The sequence below is a fragment of the Mauremys mutica genome, chromosome 7, assembly GCF_020497125.1.
Source record: "Mauremys mutica isolate MM-2020 ecotype Southern chromosome 7, ASM2049712v1, whole genome shotgun sequence".
NCBI lineage: Eukaryota > Metazoa > Chordata > Testudines > Geoemydidae > Mauremys > Mauremys mutica.
Window position 1 is genome coordinate 48,113,662 of NC_059078.1, and position 26,396 is coordinate 48,140,057.

The following is a 26,396-nucleotide window of genomic DNA, read 5'->3' on the forward strand; positions in this document are numbered from 1 at the left end:
TTTTCTCTCTCTTAAACAAGCTTACTGGAGATAACCTCTTATTTCAGGAAAATATTTTGAATTTCTTTTAAGAAGAATAACCTTTAGTACCTTGCTTCCAGGAGCTAATTCGAACGGAAGCTGTTTTGTCACCAACCCAGCCCCGCTGTCCCAAGGAAATGACTCACCATGCATAAAACTGATGGCTGAAGGAAATATAATCCCGTCCTATTCCTTTTCACTGTGCATCTGTGATGGTTACTATCTTGGCTGACATACTAGGGATTGAACTGGGGACCTTGGGAGCTAAAAGCATAAGCCGCTATAGGTTGAGCTAAAGAGCCCATGCGTTGTGTAGTTGTGGGCTGTAATGGCTCACATCCTCTGGGGACTGGCAAAGCGGGGGACTTGTAACATGCTCACCAGTGGGCTACCTGTCCTTCATATGTAAGGATCATAAATGTTTCAGGGCTGATCAGGCTGGGCTCGCAAACAGAGATACTGACGGGGCTGCCCTCCTTTCACTTCCACCCAAGTAATCTGGGACTGGACACCAGAATAGCACTGGTGAAGATGAGCGGAGAACCAGCCTCATTATGGCCTAACTCAGAAATCTATGGGCGTGTTCGCACTGATTCCAATGGGCTAGGTTAACGCAGAGCACTGCTGAACATTTCAGCTCTAGGATGAGGGGTGCAGTATGTGAAGCTGGAGAAAGAGACCGAGGAGGATGACTGATCTCTGTTGTGTAAAGCAGCACAGCTGGTTCCTCCTGAGCCACGCTGGATGGATAGAGTCTTGGAGCCCGGCAGAGGATGCTCGGAGAGTCTCTCTGGTCTCTCCGTGCTTATCAGCCAGGAGATCGCTGCTCCGGAAAAGGGAGCAATTAATCCAGGGCAGTCTTGAAAGGCCGTTTATCATCCTGCCCCACGTAACTAGCCAGCCTCCCCTTTAAATGACTAATTCATCCAGAAGACTGCTGTGCGTGTCTGTCTGTCCGTCTCCTTCACTTCCTGCCATTGTTCCCCCATTCCCCTTGTCCAGAAAGCAGGAGGAAATGCTGTGCCGACAAAGTCGTGTGTCTGCATCAGGTGGATGGCACCGGCCTTCGACGGAGGATAAATAGTGCTTTCCAGGCAGTGGCCTGAGAATTTCCTCCCTGAGTTTTCAGATCATTCAGTGAGGACAGACAAGTGGATGGAGAGCGAGCTGGGAAACTTACCATGGTGCTTTTCAGACCGTAGCAAAGGGCTTGGCCTCACAGAGGTATGATCTGACCAGCCCGAGCATGCTACAGAGCCTGCTCTTATGGAGTAGGGGAAAGTCTGTTCCCCTCCTTTCATGCTCTTGGCTATTATGGTAGGTTCTGCATTATTCTCTAGTGTAACAGGGTTGCCTGCTCCTTTAAGGGCCAGGGGGTCTGCCAGCCCTGTTGGATCATCAGACTCAGCTAGGAAGGGGGTCAGGTGATCCCCATAAAAGGGCTGAGAAAGCTGTAGGAAGCCAGTAGGTTCCTGTGGTGCAGGGAAGGGGAGAGGCCACTGGGTCCTTGTAGCCTGCTTGGCTTGGGAGTGTTTTGTTTGAAGAATAAAGGAAGAAAGGGCTTGGGAGGCTCTGGGAGACTCAGGCTTTCCTGGGCTGGGGAGATAGGCCAGTAGCCTGCACCTGCCTACACAGGTCATCCGTCACAGTAAGGCCCATGTGCTGCGATGGAAAATGGTGTCCTGGGGTCATGTGCTGCAGCCGTCCCAACAGAGTGGGAAGTATTGCAGGGTGAGTTGCCCAGTCAGTGATCTCCGCATCACCCCAACTCCACAGCCCCAGGCGGAGACCCATCCTTGTTCACTGCCCCTCCCTGGTAATGAAGCTAGGGAGCAATCCAGCATTACTCGTGGTGGAAGGGGGGTGCTCAGGCTAAGAACCCAGGGGTGTCCTGAGACACGGCAGGGGGTAGTCATGGGATCCCTTACCAATAGAGCTGATTTTTGACATGCAGGGACCAGATCTTCAGCCTGGCCAGCTTGGGACAGCTCCTGGACTTGTGCTGATTTACACCAGCTGAGCATTGGGTCCACAACTCTGGAGCCTGTACCACCGTCCCAGGGCATACAGGCCCAGGAGCCAGGCTCTTACTCCTGGCTACCACTGATCAAGAATGCTGGATTTAGGCCTGTCTCCCTGGGCCTGCCAGCAGAATGTACTGTCTGCAGCTCCGCTGGGCTAATACAGGAAGCCCCCGCACAAAGCAATATGAAGACCTCACTTCCTGGCCTGAGATACTACAATGGGCTGGGGGATGACATGAACTCTCTGTAGGGGAAGGAGTCAATTGGAGTGGAGTGGTGGGGAATGGGATACGTGCCAAGCAGCCAGGAAGGGGACGAGCGCCAATACAGGAACCTGCCTCTCCAAGCAATCACAGTGCAGTGGCATGGGGATCATGTGACCGCATGAGGGGCGCCTGGGGAAAGAATCATTTGACTTGAGGAGCTGGTGCAGGGGTGTGCCCCCTGGGAGTTATATTGTTCTATTAGGCAGGAGCAGGGACCTTGAATAGTCTCACTCCCTGCAGTGTGGCAGTAGAACTGCCCTCCTAGCTTCAGAGCTGTGAGTGAGCACGTATTGCTTCCTGCTATTGTGCCCAAGAACAAGGGACTGGGTTTATGCCGCCTGCCCTGCCCCAGCCGAGGGGGAGCAGCTGGGAAATCCCAGTGTGATGGGAGCTTTCCAAGCGCTGTTAGGATGATTGTGGGGGAGCAGGGAGGAGCTCGGAGCTGTTCCGTTTCATGAACGTAATGTACTGGGACTCATTGGTTCTTCCCCCTGCTCTGTAGAAACAAAGGGCAAGTGCACAGCTGCAGAAAGCAGCGCCAATATCTTGCGCTGTCAGCTCACTGGCCAGCTGTTTCCCAAATAGGGCCGGTTGGAAAGTTTTTGCTGAGACTGATTGGCTTCCATGAAATGAGCGAGACTCTTGCTCTATAAGCTGGGGGCTTGTGTGGGAGACCCAGCTTCAAGTCCCTGATTTGGGGTGATGTGGGATGAAGAACTCTGCCCGGAATCAGCAGAGCGGGGACTTGAACCTGGGGCTGCCCCCTCTCAGGCCAGGGGGCCACGAAACTGCATGGTCGTCCCCTGGTCTGCTCTGTTCACAAGCAGCGTGTCAGCGCCCGTGCTCACCTCAGGGTCATGTGGCAGTGCGTGTGCAGTATTGCCACCTCAAAGTGTTCAGCCCCTGCAATATCATGTGATTGCCTTAAAAAGCATGAGATGTTTTTAGGCTACTACATGTTGGGTGCTTTTTCATATTCTTCTGATTCTTCAGTCTGTATGGGTCACATTTTCTCTGCAGTCAGGAGGGCTAGAAACTGACTCTGCTTGTTGAATGTTAACCCCCATGTCTCCAGAAACTGGGGGCTTTAAGAAAAACACTGAATAGGGCAAGATGCGCACGTGTAGCTGATAGGTATAGCTGTTTGCTATGGAAGGCATAGGTACAAGTTGAGGCAGTAATGCAATGAGACTGCAAGCCTCAAAGCTTGAAAGACAATAGCTTAGCCAAACCAATCAAGGCCTTAAAAACCGTAGTATAAGCAGCTAACCAACAGTAACCCTGGATCATAAGATATCACAAGACAGAACATGTAATGTAATGTAATGACTAAACTGCTGACAGGTAGTCAACAAGATACTAGTTTAGAGCTGTTTGCGGTATCTTAAGTTAGGGACATCAACAGATGTCTGACCACAAGAATGTCATGGTAACTAGTTGATGCTTATGCTAATAAGCTTGAGGTAAATGGGCTAGGAACCTATGGCCGAAGGGCACCCAGCATTCATATGGTGAGGAAATACAGATAAGGAAAAGGGGCTGGTACCCCTACTTGAATATGCATTAGGCATTGTAGAAGCCTGCATGCCTTGGGAGATGCTAGGAGGACGACCATTGGTGATGGTGACAAGGAATATGCTGCTGCTGAGGAGGAAGATAATGCCTATGTCAGGTTGTTCTGCAAGGGCTGATGTGAGTCTCTGGATGCTCGGATGCTCATGCATTCTCTCTAGCTACCTTGCTGGCTTGGAGTGGCTAACTGAGGTAATAAAACTATTACAAATACAGAAGGTTTTCCCTGAGTGTGTGTGTTGCAAGCATGCACGTTGGGGTTCCCAGCTTAACAGGGATTCTGACCTTGGGTCGAGAACCTGCCAAACCTCAGAGTGTCCACCGGATATTTTTCAGTAATCAACATAAGGAACCTGCAATCAGCCAATCAGGCAACCCAATAAAATCACACGAGTTGGCCACACTGTGTGGGATAGGATGTGGACTAGACAAGCTAATTAAGGTGGTGACTTATGAGGTGTTTATTAATGATCCATTTGTAAGGAATCCGCTGCACCATCACGCACAGTCAGAGGAACATTACACTGCTTGGCAAAGAGGAAGGCGTTGCTGAGTCCTTCCCACACACTGACAGATCCGCTTGGTCAAACAGTGCCTCACTCCCCACTGTCTCTCTTCCAGACTGAATGTGCCAACTACGTCCGAGCACTTCACCCCTTCAACCGCACCCACCTGCTGGCTTGTGGGACAGGAGCCTTCCATCCTGTCTGTGCCTTCATTGACGTGGGACATCGTGGCGAGGTAAGGCAGCGCCCCGGGACAGCCGGCCTTAGTCCTGCAGACAGAATCCTGCAGGAACCCCTGTGATGAGAGCTGGTGTCAGACCTCGACTCTGGCCACTGGCAAAGAGTGTAGGGAAAGCCCAGCACTTAGAGCAGCAGCCCTGGGGTTATTGGTGCTGCATGGCCATGACAGGAATGCGAGAAGGGCCTGGACTGGAGAATGTTCAGATCTACATGAGAGCTGGGACTCTGGGGCCAATCTCTTGGCCTGATCCAGCCTGTGCAATGTCCTGGGAAGGGCCGGAGTGGGGATATGTTCTGCTGGGCCATGAGGCTGATTCCAGCTGCGATGCCAGATTCCCCTCCAACCCCAAGTCCGGCCTAACTCCCTTTCCCATTGGGCTTCTTCTCTTTATGCTTCATGGAGGCACAGGCCCCTCAGCACTAGGTACAATGGCAGGGGAGAGAAATGGGGAAGAAGCAGATTGAAAAGGAGGCAGGAATGGGAAGGAAGGAGGAAAAGACAATCCTGAAAGGGGGCGGGGGAGAGGCAGATGGCCAAAATGGAGCATGAATAGGTGAGCCCCGCGAGAGAGTTGGTGAGTGATACCTGCTTTGCATGGAGCAAACCACCTGCCTCCCAGGGGATGCAGATGGCACCTGCCCTTCTTGGAGCAAACCACCTGGACGGCAGAGGGATGAGCAGATGGCATACGGCCACTCTGCACTGTAGAGGGAATCCATGCACAGCACTGGTCCCACACAATGCCAGCCTCATGCCCAGCAAGGGGAGCCATGCAAACAACCCACCACCTGCCCCAGGGAAGACCCAGGAACCTCCGCTGCCCCATGCAGAGTGAGCAGCACGTCTCCCTTCCTCACCTCTGAGCAAGGCTGAATTGCCACATGGATCCATCCACCTTGCTCCCACCCCCTCTCCCTGGCCAGCTCCCGGTATGACATTTCTTTCCATGCCCAGGACCCCTTCTCTTAATCAGCATGGCCTCCCTATGACCCCCTTCTTCCTCACAGGCTTTGAGCCTCTTTTATTGAGTGTGGAGGAGAAAGAGCCCTTTCAGCATAGCCATCTATGGTTGCCTGGGATGGTCCCGTCCCTGCGTCCCCTCCCACACAGTCACACCAGGCAACGGGACACAATCGGGGCCCTGTTCCTGGTGCTGCAGAACCCCTGCAGCCATTCGGTAGGGCGTCGGCATGGCTCTGCTCCGTGGCGTGGCTGAGCTTGGGTGGGGGCATGGAGCCACGGCTGCCTAGTGGAGATCCAGGCTGCATAAAGAGGCTGCTTTGTGCCAACAAGTCAGGGGAGAGGCAGACAGCAGATGCCAAAAGCTGCACAGCATGTCAGCTGTGCAAGGGCGATGGGGTGGGGACAGATCTGCAAGCCTCCCCACTTGCACCAGCCTGATTATTGAAACTCTCTGTGACCTGGACGGACATCAAAGCTTTCCATACATCAATGTGCCATAGACTGGGACCCAGGGAGAGGGGTAAATAGGACTCTGGACACCTGAGGTCAGATCCTCAGCTGGTGTCAATTGGCAGAGTTCCATAGCAGAGCTGATGGATGCCAGCTGGGGATCTGGCCCTCACCGTGTGAGCTATTTCAGCCTCCCAAGCCCCAGTGCCAAGGGGCCCAGGGCACGGAGCTGGGCGCACAGCAGGAGAATTTTGTTCTAAAGCAGCAGTTCTCAAACTGTGGGTTGTTACCCCATTTTAATGGGGTCACCAGGGCTGACGTTAGACTTGCTGGGGCCCAGGGCCCAAGCCCAAGCCCCACCACCCCGGGCCAAAGCCCAAGCCTGAGGATTTCAGCCCTTGGTGGCGGGGCTCAGGGTTACAGGCCCCTGGCCTGGGGCTGAAGCCCTTGGGCTATGGCTTTGGCCCCCACACCTCAGATGGTGGGGCTTGGGCTTTGGCTCTGACCCCCCTGCCCAGGGCGGACTCGGGCTTCGGTCCCCCTCCATGTAGTAATTTTTGTTCTTCTTCGAGTGATTGCTCATGTGTATTCCACAGTAGGTGTGCGTGCTCGCCACGTGCACCGGTGCTGGAAGTTTTTCCCTTAGCAGTACCCGTAGGGGGAGCACTGCTGCAGCCCCTGGAGTGGCGCCTCTATAGCGCGCTATAAGGGGACCCAAGCACTCCCCCCACCCTCAGTTCCTTCTTGCCGCCAGTGACGGTGCATCGGAACTATCTGCTCCAGCTTTGCTGCGGCTCATCCCAGAACTCGTTTCGTTGTTAGTAGAACCTGTATTAGGTAGTTCAATAAAAGTTCCAGTTTAGTTAGTTAGTTAGTGTTCGGGCCAGGGCATGCCCCAGGCCCCAGGGTTTAAATTATGCGAGTCTTGCAGGTGTTGGATGCCCAGAAGTGATCCGCACACCGACTGTCTCTGCTGCCTGGGCGAATGTCACATCAGCGATCGCTGTAAGAGCTGCATGTCCTTTAAACCCAGAACGAAAAAAGAGAGAGACATTAGACTTCGGGCCCTTCTCATGGAGTCGGCACTGGCTCTAACCCCGGTACACTGAGCAGAATCAGCACCGGGCACTTCATCTTCGGTGCGCGGCGATCTTCTGGCACCTTCCGGTGGCCGGCACCGCTCCCCGTCGAAGAAGCAGAGAAAGGCTCCGTCTTCTCAGAAGCGTCAAGAGAAAACGGGGTGAGGCTAGCGTCGGATGCAGCTGACACGGCTGTGTCTACGCGCAGGGTATCATGGCTTCTGCTGTCAGGGCTCTCTGCAGAGGCGCAGTCTGTGATGCAGGATCTTCCCTTTGATGGAAAGGACCTGTTCGCAGAACAAACAGATGTGAGGCTCCATGGCATGAAGGACTCATGTACTACCCTTCAAACCCTCGGGCTCTACATTCCGCCCAAGGAAAAACCTAAGCCGCAAACCTCCGTCCCAGTGCCCCAGCTGAGATACGAACCCACCTACAAGAGGTCCAAAACAGGCGACCTCAGAGGCAGTCTTGTTCTGCCCCGCAACCTGGGCCCTCCAGGGGCAAGCAGCAGGGCAAGAGGCGTTTTTGCCTGGTTGCAGGAGGGTACCTGGGTGGCCCCGAGAGGACCCTTCTACCAATAAAGTTGCCTTCAGCAACTGCTTGTCTGCATTCCTTGTGGAATGGTCCCGAATAACATCAGACCAATGGGTCCTCAACACCATTTCCCAGGGTTACACACTGCAATTTGTCTCTTATCCACCCTCCCAACCCCCTCCCTCGGATGGCAGGGGGAACCCATCGCATCTACCCCTGCTACAGCAGGAAGTGGGTTGGCTCCTTAGTTTGGGAGCTGTGGAAAAGGTTCCTTAGGAGTTCTGGGGGAAAGGGTTTTACTCCCGTTACTTCCTGATCCCCAAGGCAAAAGGAGGGCTCAGGCCCATCCTAGATTTGAAAGACCTCAATCGGGTCATGGCGAAATGCCGGTTCTGCATGGTCTCTCTGGCACATATCATACCCTCTCTGGACCCTGGCGATTGGTATGCGGCCCTGGACCTTCAGGACGCATATTCCCATGTCCATATATTCAAGGAGCATAGACGCTTCCTCTGTTTCCTAGTGGGACAGAACCACTACCAATTTATGGTCCTCCCTTTTGGCCTGTCCACCGCACCCAGGGTGTTCACAAAGTGTATGGCAGTAGTAGCGGCCTACCTCAGACGCCGAGGGGTACAGATACTCCCCTACCTCGACAACTGGCTACTCAAGGGCAGCTCGCGGCCCCAGGTACAGAACCACGTGGACCTGCTCTTGGCTACGTTTGCCAACCTAGGCCTCTTAGTGAACGAGACTAAGTCGACACTGGTTCCGGTGCAGCGCATAGAATTCATAGGCGCTTTCCTGGATGCCTCCAAGGCCACAACCTCCCTTCGCCTGGGCAGGTTCCAGACTCTGAAGGGGCTTATAGCCTCGGCCACGGAGTCCCCTGTCACCATGGCCAGGGCATGCCTGCAGCTCCTAAGCCACATGGCGGCGTGCACGTACGTGGTCCACCACCAGGGGCGGCTCTACAAATTTGGCCGCCCCAAGCAGTCATGCCCGGGAGGTCCACCGAAGCCCCGGGAGCAGCGGACCTCCCGCGGGCATGACTGCGGAGGGTCCGCTGGTCGCGCGGCTCGGCTGGACCTCCCGCAGCTGCGGGCGGTTCGCTGGTCCGGCGGCTCCGGTTGAGCTGCCGCAGGCATGCCTGCGGGAGGTCCAGCCGAGCCGCGGGACCAGCGAACCGTCCGCAGTCATGCCTGCGGGAGGTCCACTGGAGCCGCCGGCCGAGCGTCCCCTCCGCAGTCATGCCTGCGGCAGGTCCGCTGCTCCCGGGGCTCCGGTGGACCTCCCGCAGGCATGACTGCGGCAGGTCCGCCGGCCCAGCCTGCCACCCCCCCGGGAAAGGGCCGCCCCAGGCGGGTGCTTGCCCCGCTGGGCTCTGGAGCCGGCCCTGTCCACCACACCAGACTTTGGATGAGGCCCCTCCAACTCTGGCTGGCCTCAGAGTTCTCCCAGGCCCGGGACAAACTGGACAAGGTCCTATCGGTTCTGGCGCAGGTGATCGCCATGCTACAATAGTGGTCCTGCCTGGCCAATATGCTCCAGGGAATTCCCTTCCGGGACCCGACCCCGTCACTAGACCTAGTGTCCAACGCGTCAGACTTGGGCTGGGGGTTCCACGTAGGGAACTCACAGACTCAAGGGATGTGGTCAGCCGTGGAGCTGTCCCTTCACATAAACATCAGGGAACTCAGGGCGATATGCTTAGCCTGCGTGGCATTCAGCTCACAGCTACGTGGCAAGGTGGTCAGAGTTCTCACAGAAAACACCACCGCGATGTTTTGCATCAACAGGCAAGGCGGGACGAGGTCCTCGGCCCTCTGCCGGGAAGCCCTCAGCCTTTGGGAGTTCTGTATAGCCCATGACATCTCCCTGAAGGCTTTCCACCTGCCAGGCGTCAGCAACACACAGGCCGATCGCTTGAGCAGGGTTTTCTCCTCCCAACACGAGTGGTCGCTCCACTTGGCGGTCACTCACCAGCTCTTCCGAGCGTGGGGCACTCCCCAAGTAGACCTGTTTGCGACCTGACAGAACTGCTGTTGCCCCAGGTTCTACTCCAGAGGTGGGGTGGGGAAGAACGGGATCTCAGAGGCCTTTGTCCTGTCATGGTCGGGTCAACTCCTTTACGCCTTTCTCCCATTTCTCCTCATCGGCAAGGTCCTGGAGAAAGTAAAAACGGACAAGGCACGCGTCCTCCTGATCGCCCCAGCTTGGTCCCAGAAACATTGGTACGAGACCCTCCTGGGCTTGCTGGTGCCCCCTCCGCGGCCATTACCACTCCACCCGGACCTACTCTCCCAGGACCAGGGGTGCCTCCTCCACCCCAACCTGGCCGCCCTCCATTTGACAGCGTGGCTGCTCAATGGCTAGATGCGGAGGAGGCAAGGTGTTCTGAAGGGGTCAGGCGTGTTCTTCTAGAAAGTAGGAAGCCATCCACGCACCGAGCCTACCTGGCGAAGTGGTCCCGGTGCTCCAGGTGGGCGGGCAAGCGGGATGCTTCCTCAATGGCTGCCCCGCTCCTACTTATCCTTGAGTACTTCCTTCACCTTAGAACTCAGGGCCTGGCGCCTTCCTCCGTCAAGGTGCACCTGGCGGCTATTTCGGCGTTCCATCCGCCGGTCCAGGGCTGCTCAGTTTTCTCCCACACCATGACCGGGCATATCCTCAAGGGACTTGACCGGTCCTTTCCTTATGCTAGAACCCCGGTTCCTCAGTGGGATCTAAACTTGGTGTTATCCCATCTTACGGGGCCCCCGTTCAAACCACTGGCCACATGCTCATGGTCTCACTTTTCATGGAAGGTAGCCTTCCTCGTGGGTCTCACGTCAGCCCGGCGGGTCTTGGAGCTCAGGGCCCTCACCTGCGACCCCGCCCTACATGGTCTTTCACAAGGACAAGGTGCAGCTCCGCCCACGCCCTGCATCCTCCCTAAGGTGGTCTCCGCCTTTCACATGGGCCAGGACATCTTCCTGCCTGTCCTCTGTCCCAAACCTCATGCCTCTAACGAGGCACGTTGCCTCCATATGCTCAATGTGTGCAGGGTGCTCGCGTTCTATCTGGATCGGACTAAGCCATTCCGCAGGTCCTCACAACTCTGTTGCTTCGGCCGAGCGCATGAGGGGCCAACCGATCTCCACCCAGAAGCTTTCCCAGTGGATTACACTGAGCATCCACACATGCTACAACCTAGCAGGGGTTCCCACACCACCTATCGTGAGGGCTCACTTGACAAGGGCTCAGGCCTTGTCAGCTGCCTTTGCGGCCTATGTCCCTATCCAGGACATCTGTAGAGCCGCTACCTGGTCCTCAGTACACACGTTCACGTCGCACTATGCGATTGTCTCCCACGCCAGGGATGATGCTGGTTTCGGTAGGGACAGGGAATCTGTGAACTGCTACCCACCTCCATGAGACCTACTGTGGAATACACAGGAGCAATCACTCGAAGAAGAAAGGACAGTTACCTGTTCCGTCACTGGCGTTCTTTGGGATGTGTTGCTCATGTCTATTCCACATCCCGCCCTCCTTCCTCTGTGTTGGAGTTGGTCCGGCAAGAAGGAACTGAGGGTGGGGGGAGCACGCGGCTCCCCTTATAGAGCGCTATAGAGATTCCACTCCAGGGGTCGCAGTGGTGCTCCCCCAGTACGGGTATTGCTAACGGAAAAACATCCGGCACTGGTGCACGTGGCGAGCACACACACCTACTGTGGAATAGACAGGAGCAACACATCTCGAAGAACACCAGTTACGGAACAGGTAACTGTCCTTTGTCAGAAAGGGATCACGGTGCAATGAAGTTAGAGAACCCCTGTTCTAAAAGATTGTGTGGTTTTCTTTTGGCGGAGTTTTCTCTGCATTTATTCTAGACAGATTCTCTCGCTGAGTTGAAGCTGTGCCTTTCCTGTGGCTCATCCTCACATCTCATTGAAAATGACTAAACTCTAAGGAGGAGAGCCAGAAAGGCTTCAGCTGCAGAGCCTCCCCCCTCCCAGTGCTGTGTTGGGGGGAGGGGCACCCCCAGATTCTGGCATACAGCGCTGTCAGATGCCCAGCATCCTCTGATGCCATGCAGGAATGTTGGGAGATGTAGAATGCCCAGGCTGCAAGGGCCAAGACCACTCCTCCAGCTGCCCAGAACTAGACCCATGGGGCCAAATTCAGAGCAGTCATAGTAAGTCTGTGTTAGTGTCGGTGTCGCACACACCCTTATTCCATCCCTTCCAGTGTGTATCTTACTCCCACGTAGACAAGCTGCAGGCTTCTAGTCTCAGTTACAAGCACCCCCTAGGCATCGCTTCTGGACTCCAGCTGAGATCTCTGACCCAGCTTGTGTTCTAGGAAGCCTGGTGGCATCTCTGTCTCGCCTCACCCTGTATCATGTGTCCTTCCTCTTCCCAGCACGTGTTCAGCTTGGATCCCATGAGCGTGCAGAATGGGCGGGGCAAGTGTCCGCATGAGCCCAACAGGGCCTTTGCAAGCACCTTCACTGGTAAGTGTCCTGCTGGTCAGCAAAAGACTCGACCCTCCACAACTGATCCATTGCTTAGGGTTGAGCTGCCCTGACAGGAACCCTCGTAAACCCGAGATCTCAGGTCAGTTGGCTCCCTGCTGCTAAAGCACAGACTGGAGAGAAATTATTATGGAAGATCATCAACTGCAGTGGTATTAGGGACAGTGGGGTTTGACAGCTGCCAGCCTGGATGAGACATGACACTCTTAGTCAGCATAGTTGGGCCTGGAGTAATTTATAACCAGTTAGAAATCTACTTCAGGATTCTTCCCTGGCTAGAGCCAGTATCTGAAGTCCACGTTTCCAGAGTCCACAGAGTCCATTCCAGGTGGGCACAGAAATCCAGATCAGGGTCTTTCCCCTCTCAGGGACTCTAACCTGGATCAGGCCATAGATTTTCCACAGCATATAGATAACCCAACCCCTTTGCAAGGTTGCTGCCCTCCTTTTCCAAGATGGGTTTGCAGTCCACAGGGCCGTGCTGTAGGGTTTTATTTTCTCTGTGGGGCTGTTTTCCCAGGAGGGGAGCTGTACACAGGCCTCACCGCAGACTTCCTGGGCCGGGACTCGGTGATCTTCCGCAGCATGGGGTCCCACTCATCTCTACGCACTGAGATGGATCAGCGCCTGCTGAATGGTAAAAGCACATTCTCTGACTTTGCCTGGGGGTGGGGGCACTTTGGCAAAACCCCTAGAGCTTGAAGTCACGGCTAATTGGTATTAAATGGAGCAAATTGCAGCCACCTTCCTCTTTAATACAATCCCTGGATGCCACCCACCCCACCATGCAGTGCTCACTGTAGGTCTGTGCAGAAGGCCACAGTATGCATGATCAGGCTGAGGGGCCATTGGTCTGGTAGATGGTGTATGGGAAGGGAGGGTGTGGCTTGGGCAGTGGCCAATGGGAGGGGAGGCATGGCGGGAGGCTGTCCAATGGTGAATTGAGGAGGTCAGAACTGGCCCATGGTACAATGGCCTGCTAAGATGTGGCCCATATTCCGGCGAGTTTGAGAACTCCTCTCTTACAGGATTGGCTGTGGGCTTCCTGCTTGCTTCTGCAGGCAGGACATGTGAGTCTACAGGCGGCCACACTCGCAGCGGAGTCTCTCCCAGGGCCTGCACCATTTGGCGCAGTGCTGGGCTGGATGCTGCCCTTCATGTTTCTTCCATGTATGCTCTAGCTCTGCTCTGGGCTCTCTCTCACACAGATCCAAAGTTTGTGGCCGCCTACTTGATCCCAGACAATGACGACCGGGACAATGACAAGGTCTATTTCTTCTTCACGGAGAAGGCAGTGGAGTCAGATGGCAAAGGCCACGCCATCTTCAGCCGCGTTGGGCGAATCTGTGTGGTGAGGTCATGGGAGAGGATGTGTGCTGACATTGGAGTGACTGTTCTGATGAGTTTTGGGTGGTGGGACCCCCCAGTAGCATTACTGGGTCTTCAGGGGTTAATGGGGGGGGCTATGGGGGAATCTCCTCACTCCTATTTGCCCCCATCCTCTGTAAATTATGAAAACAAATTTGGGTAAAGTTCCAAAGGTGCCCAATGGGGCAGTCAGAAATTTTCTGGTAAAAATGTTTTTCAGTGGAAAATGGGGATTTTGATGTAATGTGATTTTTCACAGTCTGCTTTCCATGGAAAACCATTTTTTCACCAAAGCCAAAATATTTCATTTCAGAAATGCTGCCATGGTCCCTCATGGGAGTTGTAATTCAAGTCCCTTGTGCCCCCATTCTCCCAGGTGTCTCAGCCAGACTTCATTTCCCATGATCCCATGGGGAGGGGGAATAGCTCAGTGGTTTGAGCATTGGTCTGCTAAACCCAGGGTTGTGAGTTCAATCCTTAGGGGGGCATTTAGGGATCTGGGGCAAAAAAAATAGTTGGGGATTAGTCCTGCTTTGAGCAGGGGGTTGGACTAGATGACCCCCTGATGTCCCTTCCAACCCTGATAGCCTATGATTCCCTGCTTCTCCCCCTCCCCCCCCCCCCAAGGTAAGACCATGATGCACCTTGGGAGATGTTGTCTTATTAGGGAACCTGGCCCCTAGAAGAGAATGGAAGCATTAGGCATCTGAACTACAACTCCCATGAGGCATCACAGTGACATTTCAGAATCAAAATGCCTTCATTTACAGCCAAAATATTTCAGGGGTTTGTTTGATTGTTTTTTGCTGAAAATTTGACTATTACCCCCATTTTACAGATGAGCAACCAAGACCTAGAGATGAAGTGACTTGCCTAAGGTTACACAGGAAGTCTGTAGCAGAGCTGGGAACTGAACCAGGTCTCCTAAATTCCTAACCACCAAAGTGGCAGGTCTTGAGCAGCTGATCCAAAGCCCATGGCACTTCCTCCCTGATTTCAATGGACTTTGGCACTGGCTCTTTCAGACTTAGCTGTGAAATAAAAGCTGCTTTCTCCTTCCATTTGGGTTTCAGGAGTGAGACGACCAAAGTCACCTGTGGTGTTTTCTAAGCACTTCAGTCAAGGCCTCACACTCCATATCACCTGGTACTTGAGTGTCACATAAATCTCTCAAGGCTGAGAATGACTCTTTTCCAGTCAAGGCTAGGAGAATTCTGCTTCATGAGTCTCTTCAATGTGGTTGGCACAAAAATCCCACTGAAGCCTTTGACGAGAAACATGAGAAATGTGAAAAATCGGGACCGGGGTGGTGGGGTAATAGGAGCCTATATAAGAAAAAGACCCAAAAATTGGGACTGTCCCTATAAAATTGGGACATCTGGTCACTCTAGGATTGAAGCTGACATTTCAAGTGGAAACTCTCAGGCCTTGGCTACACTTACAAATTTGCAGCGCTGCAGCAGGGTGTGAAAACACACCCTCTCCAGCGCTGCAAATTGCGGCGCTGCAAAGCGCCAGTGTGGTCAAAGCCCCAGCGCTGGGAGCGCGGCTCCCAGCGCTGTCCGTTATTCCCCACAGGGAGGTGGAGTACAGACAGCGCTGGGAGAGCTCTCTCCTAGCGCTGGCGCTTTGACTACACTTAGCGCTTCAAAGCGCTGCCGTCTGGCTTCACAGTGATCCCATCCTTCACACCAATCATGATTTTGTCTCCCAGATTTCAATTAATTCATCATGCCTCAAATTTAAACTACAATGACTTTAATTGGGTTGGAACAGCAACAGCAAGCATGGTAAAGGGCCAGATTCTGACATTTCCCACTGAGTAATGCCTTACTTGGTGAGTTCAATGGGACTGTGTGAATAGGTAGGTCCTGGGTGGCATCATATGGCCCAAGTTGGTGCAGTGAGAGGGTCCCCGTTGACTGCAACTAGCCAGAGCCATCCCTGAGGCCATTCTCCATCTACTGCAGCTTGTTTTGCCTGGTGGCTCATCTGTGCTGGTTCTGAATCCCACTCCATCTCAGGCAGCCTGCCTGTCAGAGCTGTGGGCCACTTCAGCACTCTCTTGGACTCTGCCTGGAGTGGGCTCCAGACCTGGAGGGCACAGTGAGCCCACATACCATCGTGACAATTCGGAAAGTTCAACTCACAGCTCTGTGGTGTGAAGTCCTGCTCTTCTTTTGATGGACTGTGGTGATTGATGCAAAAGATTTTGGGTCATCTCTGAGGAGGTCTGGTCACGAGTGGCTGAGAATTAGAGTTGGTTGAGAACTTTCAGACAAAAGTGTATGTTGTTTCTGGAAAATGTCGATTCCTTGAAACCTAAGCTGTTTACTACAGAGAATTCTTTCCTGGGTGCTGGCTGGTGAGTCTTGCCCACATGCTCAGGGTTTAACTGATCGCCATATTTGGGGTCGGGAAGGAATTTTCTTCCAGGGCAGATTGGCAGAGGCCCTGGAGGTTTTTCACCTTCCTCTGCAGCATGGGGCACGGGTCACTTTCTGGAGCTGCAGCTTGAGGTCTTCAAACCGCAATTTGGGGACTTTGATAACTCAGACATAGGCTAGGGGTTTGTTATAGAAGTGGATGGGTGGGATTCTGTGGCCTGCATTGTGCAGGAGGTCAGACTAGATGATCATAATGGTCCCTTCTGACCTTAAAGTCTATGAGTCTGCTTTGAAGAGAAACTCCTGATTCAATTTTTTTTAATTGTTGAAATGTCCCATTTTTGACTATTTCTAAGTGAGAAATTTTATCTTCTGATTTTAAACAATTTTGAATATTGAAATTTTTGTTAATTTATACTAAAAAAAGTTTAAAGCATTTTAAGAAGGTTGAATTTGAAATGAAATGATCAAAATTAAACATTTTGATTGACCCGCTGTCCTGATCTGAAATTCTTTTTGGATTATCAGTTCATGAAAATTTATGAGATTATGACCTTTTGTCCTCTTTCAGGACAGGAAACAATTCTGAAGTTTATTCATATTGTGATCCTGTGCTCAGTAGAGCTGGTTAGCAATGGTTTTCCCATCCTGTGAGAGTTTGAGATTTTGAGTCTCTTCTTTATACTCGACAAAGAGTCCTGTGGCACCTGATAGACTAACAGACGTATTGGAGCATAAGCTTTTGTGGACCCAGGACTCTTTGTCACTTTTTACAGATCCAGACTAACACGGCTACCCCTCTGATTCTTTATACTCTTCTCTTGTTTTGCTTGGTGGCTCAGCTTTGCTGGTTCTGAGTCCCACTCCGTCTCAGGTAGCCTGCGTGGCAGTGCTGTGGGCCACTTCCATGTGAGGATTTGCAGATTCCATCCTGGGTCACAGTTTGCTTAGTCCCTAGGGAATGCAGTTTGTGTTCTGAAAGTGGCAACATTTCACCTCTTGACCTCTCTCTGCCCTCCAGAAATGGTGACTGTTCACAAATTTAACCCTGGTGAAAATCTTCAATTTTCATGGTAAGACTTTTCCCAGGAATCTTTGTTGTGGGGGAAGGGGGGAAAGGACAGATTTCTTCCTTGATGGGGGATTAGGATATTTTGGGAGCTGTGTGAAAACTTCCAGGTGGACATTATTGTTTCCTTCTTCCGTTGCTGGTGGTGAGAATTGTGCACAGTCCTGCTCTGGATTTGGCAGAAGGAAATAAAAGCTAGAAGATCAGGCACTTCCAGCCAGGGGCTTCCTACTTGCATATGCAGGATGAATGCATGTTCCATCTCAGTGGAGGCCCCATCCCTGAATGCACATTAGCTGTGCGATCGGCTGAGCTGTAACACACATGGAGCGTGACGGCGGTCTCCCTCCCTGCCCTCTATATGGAACATTGAAGTTCAGCTGTCCCTCCCCCACCCCACCTCTGGAATTGCAGCGTGCTGTTTGGATAGGTTCGCTCGAGTGGTTCAGGGTAAGGAAGATGTCAAGCCATACAGCTCTCTACCCCATGAGACTGCCCACCTGTTGCATTCACAGCTGCGGTGACATAGCAAAATTAACATATAGATGGATGCATTTCACTGCTACATGTCACTAGGCCCCGTGGCCACTGGCCTCCATGCAACACCAGGGATGAAGACGGGCCAAACCTGGAACCACCTATCCAAGCTCCCGTGGATGGATCTGGATCCAAGCCACCAAGACTTGATCAGCGGAGTTTCACAAAACTAAACCCATCCTTGGCTTTGCCAGTCCCTACTGGTAAGTGATTCTCAGTCCCAGAGACCATTAGCTGAGCTGCCGTCTCCCTGTGCTATCCACATACTTGCTTTGGGGTCAACTCTGTTGGCTGTGATTAGTCGTTGTATCCTGCCGTGATCAGTGTCAGAAGCACCTTGTTGAAGAGGAGCTGGAATTTCTGAATTCTCTGCCCTCTCCGGCCCCAGAGGGATGAAATCTGCCCTGCCCTTCCTTTCCAACCTTTGGAAGTCTGTTAGTAATCAGGGGCTGGAGCGGAGTGTGGGCTCTGAGGAAGGCACTGTGATGGAATTGCTACAACACCTGGAAGGTGGTGGCTCAATTCCCGGCCCTGTCATTCACAAGCACAAGTTAGCAGGCCCCAGAGATCCCGGGGAGGCGAAGAGAAACATCTGTCGGCCGGCAGCATCAGCAGTTGCTCAACGTGGAAGCAGCTGCTTTGGAACAGGCCGTGGGCAGCGTGAACTGGAGGAGAGGGTGGCAGCTCTCCATCCAAACAGAGCAACACTGTCGGCTGAGAATTCTCTGCTCCTGCTCTAACCCCAGAAAGAAACCCTGAGACACAGGAACAAGGAGGTTATTTATTGGACTGATCAGTCCCTACCTGGAGTGGGATTCTTTGTTTGGGCAAGAGGCTGGAGTGGGCACAAGAACTGACTGACTATATATTTCCTACGATGCCTTGGACACACGAAAAATATACATGCACGTGTGCAAAAGGTCATCTGCACTGGCTAACGAATTGGCCTAGTGGGTTAGTGCACTGGCCTTGCCCTGCAGACCTAGGGCTCAGTGCTGGGCTAACATTCAGTGCAGCTGAGTGTGGGGTAAAGTAATTGTGTCTCTGAGCTACGTCTCAGCCTCCTCCAGTGCTAGGGCAGAACTGGCTCCTGGCACAAGTTAGAGGTGCCCCACAGCTGCTCTAACTTATGTCGCTAGATGGATAGTGGATTGTTCCTATCTTAGGTCCTTACAGAACTCCTATTACCATAGTATCTACAACTGGCTACCCTGTCTTGGGCCACAAGGGATTCCTGTAATACAAGGCAATCCCCAGCTACCCTCTGAGTGCAGCTTCGAGGCCCCTTTGTATAGCTGGAGTGTCACAAAGAGGATTGAGCTTGGGCCGAGGATTTGACCTTTCGATTTAAACCCAGTTGAGGTCACTGGTGAAATTATTTGGTGGCCAATTCTCAGTTAGTGCGGTCATTAGATTGGTTGTGCACAGGACAGGCCTGGGGTCAGACTTCCAGGAGGTAAGGTTTTCTGGGCAGGACTGAGGGGCATCAGCAGAGCAGTGTGAGATCCCAGCACTGGAATAGCAGGGGGCGGCAGGCCAGGCTGGAGAGGCATTGGCAGAGCTGTGGGGGGAGCCAGGGCTGGAATAGCAGGGGGGCTGCAGGGCAGGATTAAAGTGCACTGACAGAATGGTATAGGGTCTTAGGCCAGAATAGCCAGGGCCTGCAGGTTAGGATTGGGGTGTAGGTTCAGTTTGCCCAGTGCTGTGTGACAGGTTTCAGAGTTGCCATGTTAGTCTGTATCAGCAAAAAGAACAGGAGTACTTGTGGCACCGTAGAGACTAACAAATTTATTTGAGCATAAGCTTTCATGGGCTACAGCCCACTTCTTCGGACGCATGCAGTAGAAAATACAGTAGGAAGATATATTATATACACATCACCCAGAGTCAGGATTACTAGCTCTGCCCTTACATAAACCCCATATGCCTCCGAGATACAAAGCTCACCCTTCTGCACGTGCCCAGTGGCAGCATGCGGTCTTGGACAGGGAGCTGGCCCGAGGGATGGCCCGATAGGGGATCCCAGAAACAATCTCAGGGTGCTGCATCAGAGGCCACATGCTGTGCTTGGTGAGAGGAATGTTCATTGGGCACAGGCCAGTGGATAAACTCAGGCCAAGCTGGGATTCATGAGGGGCAAGAAATCAAAGCAGGGCCTAGAATCTGTATCTTCCACTTCTACACACCAGCCCTTTCCTTAAGAAGCAGGCACTTCCCTTCTAACTCAGCCAAGCAGGCTGGGCAGAGGTGGTTAATGAATGCCTGGTTCCCTAACAGGGAAAGCTCAGAACTCCGGCTGAATGCCCCAGTGATGTTCATTTTCCTTTGCGTTGTGTATGTTTATAACCATTAATGGAAAGACTCCAGGGAGGACCAGATTCTGATCTTAGCTCTACTTGTGTCAATCCAGAGCTGCTCCATTAAGTGACTCTGGATTTACACCTGTTACCATAATCTGCTTCTGTTCCTTTCTAGGGAATAGGAAGCTTCTCCTATTGGTGCTGTATCCCCTGTGTGTCTCAGCCAAGAGGAGGGGCTATGGAAAGCTTTGGCCTGGAAAAGGAGAAAGGATAGTGTGGGGGTTAAAATGCCAGACTGGGAATTGGCCTATATGGGATCAGTTCCCAGACCTGCCACTGATTCACTGTGTGATCTTGGGCAAGTCACTTAGGGTCACATTTTTGCATCAAACTATCTGTGGCTCCATTTCTGGGACCCTGACTTTAGAAGTATGCAGCCAAAGTGGTCATTGATTTTGGGTGCTCCATGGATCTCAGCTTGGTCCTCCTTTCCCCCAGGCAACAGTGGTCTCCTTGGGCCCTGATTATAGTCACTGATCTGGGGGGTGGAGCAGTGTTTCCCTGGCCTGGCGTGCAATAATCCCATCTGAGCTGAAGGTCAAGCAGTATCCTCCATCTCCCATTGTCTCCTGTCAAGGTACCATGACCTTGTCCCCTCTAGAGAAACTAGCTCTGTGGCTGCTCATGTGGCTCAAACCGCCTAAGCTCATTGTCTCTAAGCTAACCTTTTATCAGGCTGCTTCCAGGTGTGTGCAGTGACGTCCCTTCTCCTTCCAGAATGATGCAGGCGGCCAGCGGGTGCTGGTCAACAAATGGAGCACCTTCAACAAAGCCCGTCTGGTGTGCTCCGTCCCAGGTCCTGATGGGATAGACACCTACTTTGATGAACTGGGTAAGAGGAGCAACTGCTCGTACGCTCTCTGGCTGTGGGGCTCTGGGATCGGGGACGTCTGATATGTGTGTGGCCAGGGGACTGTTCACTTGGCCACTAGGCAGGAGTGGGTGGAAGGAGAAAGCCCTAAATGTTCAGTCTGTGCTAGAAGTTGGGCGCAAGTGCTCTGCTGAATGGGGATGGGCTGCTGACCTGGGGCCTCTGGGGACAAGAGTGGGATCCAGCTGTTTGCCTCTGGGATGCCGTGGAGTCCAGAGATGCTCTCCAGCTTGGCCTTCCCCTCTTTGGGAGAATCTTGGTGGGGGCTTGCCTCACTCTGTTCCACCCATCCAACCCCCAGCAGGTGGAGATGCGGGGTGGGGGGGGAGAATTATTGATTGGAACTGGCTGGGGGATAGGCTGCTGTATTCCTTGGGACTCCGCTCTTGACAAGCCAGCAAGATGCTGAAAGCATCAAGGAGTAGATGGGTGGGTGTGGGGTGCTGCGGAAGGGGGTAGTTTGATATACAGGGTGACCAGCCTTCTCTTCCATAGAGGACATCTTCTTACTGAGGACCAAAGATGGGAAGAGCCCTGAGATCTATGCGCTCTTCAGCACCATCAGGTAACAACTCACAGCTCCTCTCACTTTCTATAATGAACAAAAGGCCTTCTCCTGTCACTCCAAAATTAACATCAGCCGTTCCAACACCACCAATCCCCACCCTTCTCCCCATGCTGCTCAGTAGTATTATTGTTTATTATTTACATTGTGGGAGGGCCAAGAGGGCTAGGTGCTGAACAGAGTGGGAAAAGAAAGTCCCCCTCTAAAATGCGTATAATCTAAGTGAGAAGAGATAGTTTGTCTAGTAACTATGCAATGGTAGGAGAGGTCAGCTGCATAAGGATGATGAATAATGCAAATGCACTGGGTTGGTTTTGGTGTAAATATGTATAAATAGCCGTAGCTGGTATAAATAGCCGTAGCTCTTGGAGGTCCTACAGATAGATACGTTGTAGTTATGGATCAATAGTAGATACCAAATAGGGTCCTTGGTGCAATGTCTGCATAATCTGAGACTCAAAATGGACAGTGCTGGACAGATCCATGTACAACATGCCTTCAAGAGGGTGATTTATGTAATTTGGAGCAAGGCAGATACAGTTAAAATATTAATACCTGATATCTCAAAGCAAATCTTTCAGTCTTTTAAAGCAGGCTTTCTGTAACCTGAAAATGGCAATACCACGCCTCTTGGTTGCTAGGTCTTGGGGTCAGAGATAAGGTTGTTATTGGGATGTCTAATGTGAACATTCTCATGCCTAGATTTGGGTTTGTATGAAGGCATTTGATTTCTTTAGCTCGTTACTTTAATTGACCTTTTCCAGCCTTTGTAATAGCTAGGATTCACTTATTTTAACCTGTAACATTCATGATATTTATTGTTTCGAATGTTTATACTTTTTACAGTGGCCGCCTTAGTTTGAATTCAGCACGTTGTCTTCCAGGGATTTATACTGTGATCTGATCACAGCCCCATCTCATTGGGCGGGTTGTTGCCCGTGGATTTGCAGTTAGCTTTTGGATTTGGTGTCTGGTTTGGTAATTCTATCCCTCTTCAATACACCCATCTCTTGCGCAGGTCCCCAGCACCGTTAATAGGAAGGGTTTGCTAGCCCTGTGTGTGTGTGTGGCTAACAATGGATCCTCACCCTGGACCAATTCATCTCATTTCAGCAACGTCTTCCAAGGCTTTGCCATCTGCGTGTACCGCATGGCAGACATCTGGGAAGTTTTCAATGGGCCCTTTGCCCATAAGGATGGCCCGGATCACCAGTGGGCAGCGTATGAGGGCAAGGTGCCCTACCCCAGGCCAGGAGTTGTAAGTGGTTCACACCCTTGTTTTTGAAGGTGTCTGGAGAAGACTCATAAAATGATCTTTTCAGAGAGCTAATATTACGCACGGTCACTCCAGGGCCTGGTATTTCCATTATTAACCCCATCTCGCTTCACCCTCTGGGCCAAGGCTGGTTAATTTCCTCCGCTGGTGGTGGTGGGCTGCCATTTGGCATCAGCAAGGGGTGGTGGCTTTGTCTTGGCACGAACTTCCCAGCAGTTATTCCTCCTGGGTCTTTCAGGGACCATCGTCAGAATCCGTTTCGGGAGGTGGGACCCACTTTGGGATTTAATTGAGGCAAATGAACTATTCCCAGGCAGAGCAGTGTCTATGACAGGGGGAGGCAAACTTTTTGGCTTGAGGGCTGCATTGGGTTTCGTAAATTGTATGGAGGGCCAGTTAGGGGAGGGGGTCGTGGCCCAGCCCCCACCTCCTATCTGCCCCCCGCCCCCTGGACTCCTGCCACATCCAACCCCCCCTGTTCCCTGTCCTCTGACCACCCCCAACCCCTCCTTTCATTCCTGACATCCCCCCAGGGACCCCTGCTCATGCAACCACCCCTTCTCCCTGTCCCCTGACTGCCTCCAGAACCGCTGTCCCTGATTGCCCCCTGCTGCCTCATCGAACCCCCCCTCCTTCCTGACTGCCCACCCGTACCCCCATTCAACCCCGTTTCCCCCTGACCACCATCCACACCCCTGCCTCCTGACCACCACCCCAAACTCCCCTGCCCTCTATCCAACCCCCCTGCTCCCTGCCCCATTACTGCGCTGCCTGGAGCACCGCTGGGTGTGGCGCTACAGCTGCGCTACCTGGCTGGAGCCGGGCCACGCCGCTGCTGCCACCACCATGCAGCACTGAGACCGGGTCAGGCTGGGCTCTGCAGCTGTGCTGCCCCAGGAGCTCACAGCCCCGCAGCCCAGAGCATTGCGCCAGCGGCAGAGTGAGCTGAGGCTACGGGGGAGGAAGGACAGCAGAGGAGGGGCTGGGGGCTAGCCCATGTCTGAGGTTGAACAGGGGAGGAGGAGATAACACAGGGGAGCTAATGGGAATGATCCTTCCACCTGGGCTGTTAACAGGATGGATCTGAGCTTGAGAAGGACGTAGAAACCCAGACAGCATCAGGGAGTAGAGATTCCCAAGGCCCTTAAGGCCGAGCAGGTGGCTCACAAGCACTGGGATGGGGAGGCTGTAGGTGGGGTCTCCTAGTGTCATGGCACAGGGGTGCAGAGCAGGAATGCCAGGCTGAAACGCTGTCTCTTCTGCCTCATGCCAGTGTCCCAGTAAAACCACCAACCAACCCAGCCGGCAGTACGGCTCCACCAAGGACTACCCTGACGAGGTCCTGCATTTCGCCCGTGCTCACCCCCTTATGTATAGGCCCGTGTACCCACTGCACCGTCGGCCCGTGCTGGTGAAGACCAACCTGCAGCACCGGCTGCGGCAGATCGTGGTGGACCGGGTGGACGCTGAGGACGGGCAGTATGATGTCATGTTTCTCGGGACAGGTGAGCTGGCGCCCACAGGAGAACCCCCAGGCCTCAGCAAGGCCAGCCATTTCCTGCTAGATCTCCCTTTGCTCCCTCCCCTGGCTCTCCACTTCTGGGCTGTCCTCCCTGGTCAATTCAGCTGCAGCTCACAGCAGGCCTTTCAAAATACCATGTTGATTATGGTGCCGTCAGTCTGTCTACACCAGGCCTGCCAACATTGCTAACCTCAGTGGAGCTGAACATGCACCAGCTGTTGGGTAGCTGGCTAGAATAGACCAGCTGTCCCAGTTACAGGGTTAGCTGCATCTTTGACCCCTCTTCAGTCTCCCCCAGGTGGGCAGCGTATGAGGGCAAGGTGCCCTACCCCAGGCCAGGAGTTGTAAGTGATTCACACCCTTGTTTTTGAAGGTGTCTGGAGAAGACTCATAAAATGATCTTTTCAGAGAGCTAATATTACGCACGGTCACTCCAGGGCCTGGTATTTCCATTATTAACCCCATCTCGCTTTTCCAGTAACAGGCCTGTAGTGCGGCTTGGCCGCGGTTCGTCCCTCAGCGGGGCTGTGGGGTATCTCACTGCCTCGCTCTGGTTCGCCGGCCAATGGCTCTGCGGTCGTGGGGAACAACGCACACTCGGTTAGGGGCTCAGGCCCTTTCAGCGGGGGCTGAGTCAGCAGTTCAATAACAGCCCAGGCCCTAGCTCAGGGCGGGGCAGCCAACAAACAGTCAGGGACTCAGGCCCTTGAGCAGGGGCTGAGTCAATAGTCAGTTAGCAGGAGGTCCTAGCCTCTCCAGGCCAGGGAAAGGGGGATTCTGCCACCCAAGGAGTGGATGGCAGGGGAGACGCAGGCCCTCCCACTCCACTGCATCCCAGCCCGGGGCCCTAGCAGCGGCAAAGACTCGCTGCTGTCAGTGGGGATCCTGGCCGCAACACACTGACATAGGCTCTGGCATTGTTGCAGCCAGACTGGGGTCGGCTGCCCCCGGGCCACTTCCACACTCCCCCTCGTAGGGTACCTGAGTTGTGGTAGCGTCGCCGGCGGTCTCAAACACCATCGGTTCCTCTGGGTAAGTAGCAGATGGTAGGCTCGGCTCCTCCTCGGGGTAGCGGGCAAGAGGCGGGCTCGGCTCCTCCTCGGGGTAGCGGGCAAGAGGCGGGCTCGGCTCCTCCTCGGGGTAGCGGGCAAGAGGCAGGCTCGGCTCCTCCTCGGGGTAGCTGGAGCGGGGTAGTCTCGGCCAGTCCTCCTCGGGGTAACGAGCGCGGGGTAGGCTCGGCCAGTCCTCGCCAGGGTAATGAGCGAGGGGTAGGCTCGGCCGGCCCGGTGCGACCTCAGGCTGGCTGCAGCCTTCTGCTGTCTCCCCAGAGGGAGCTCGGTCGCAGACGTCTGGCCTCTCCAGCGGCTGGTTCCCAACTGAGCTCTGCCGGTGAGCTTTTATACTTCCAGGTCTGTGCTGTGACCTCTGAGAGGCGGGTAAAGGACCCAGTGATTCCGCCCACGTTGGTGTTAGAGGAGGTCCATCTCTCAGCGGGGCTGTGGGGTATCCCACCACCTCGCTACAAGGCCCTATGCCTCCACTTCTGTCAGGCTGGAATCCCATGATCCCCCCCCATCTCTCATTCTGGGCCCCCCAACATCAGCACCCTTGCTGAGCAACCTTGGTGTCTCTGCAGGTCCAGCTGTCTTTGACACTCGTAAGAGCTTTCCCTAAGGGAACTGTGACCAATTGGTGGATGCAGTGACTCTAAGCACCTTCTTCTAAACGTTTATTTATTGATCCGTAGGAACATAGCATTCCCAAAGAAAAGGGTTAAAACAACAGAAGGCTTACATGCATATGTCTGACTTAACCTTAGCATTTCTCTCAATGCTTGGCCAGGCTAGGGTTGCCAAGTTTGGTTGGATGGATTCCTGAAGATTTCATCACATGACATAATTTTTAATTAAAGATCAATCTTTTTATTCACGGTGATTCCAGGACAATCCTGGAGGGTTGGCAACCGTAGGCCAGGCCCGGCTGCTTCCAGGCACTCTCTGCTTCTGGGGCTGGTTTTCCGACTGCTTCCCTGCAAATGCTGCCTCTGGTCCCTGCCTCCCCTGAGCTTCAAGGAGGGTGTTTCTTTAAAACTGGGCAGGCCCCTGTTGTATTGATATTGATCTGAAAGGCCTAAAGAATTCAAGGTGTTTATAAATCCTGTCACTGTCCGACATTAAAGCAGTAATAGGCAGGTTTGGGACTGTTTTTAAACAGAGCCATTGGTTTTACTTGGTTACTAGGCAAACACCCCAAATTGAAAGTTTAT

The 26,396-nt window shown here is 53.3% G+C and overlaps 1 protein-coding gene across 2 annotated transcripts in view; it reads left to right on the top strand.

Moving 5' to 3' along the window:
- Window positions 1–26,396, top strand: part of SEMA3G (semaphorin 3G) — a 104,629-nt gene that overhangs the window by 68,958 nt on the left and 9,275 nt on the right. For both annotated transcript variants that reach the window (XM_045024754.1, XM_045024753.1), the window contains exons 4-11: window positions 4,505–4,624; window positions 12,064–12,154; window positions 12,696–12,812; window positions 13,384–13,526; window positions 20,614–20,728; window positions 21,263–21,332; window positions 22,446–22,590; window positions 23,882–24,113. In XM_045024754.1, coding sequence (XP_044880689.1) covers window positions 4,505–4,624; window positions 12,064–12,154; window positions 12,696–12,812; window positions 13,384–13,526; window positions 20,614–20,728; window positions 21,263–21,332; window positions 22,446–22,590; window positions 23,882–24,113 — 1,033 coding nt within the window. The remainder of the gene's footprint in view (window positions 1–4,504; window positions 4,625–12,063; window positions 12,155–12,695; window positions 12,813–13,383; window positions 13,527–20,613; window positions 20,729–21,262; window positions 21,333–22,445; window positions 22,591–23,881; window positions 24,114–26,396) is intronic.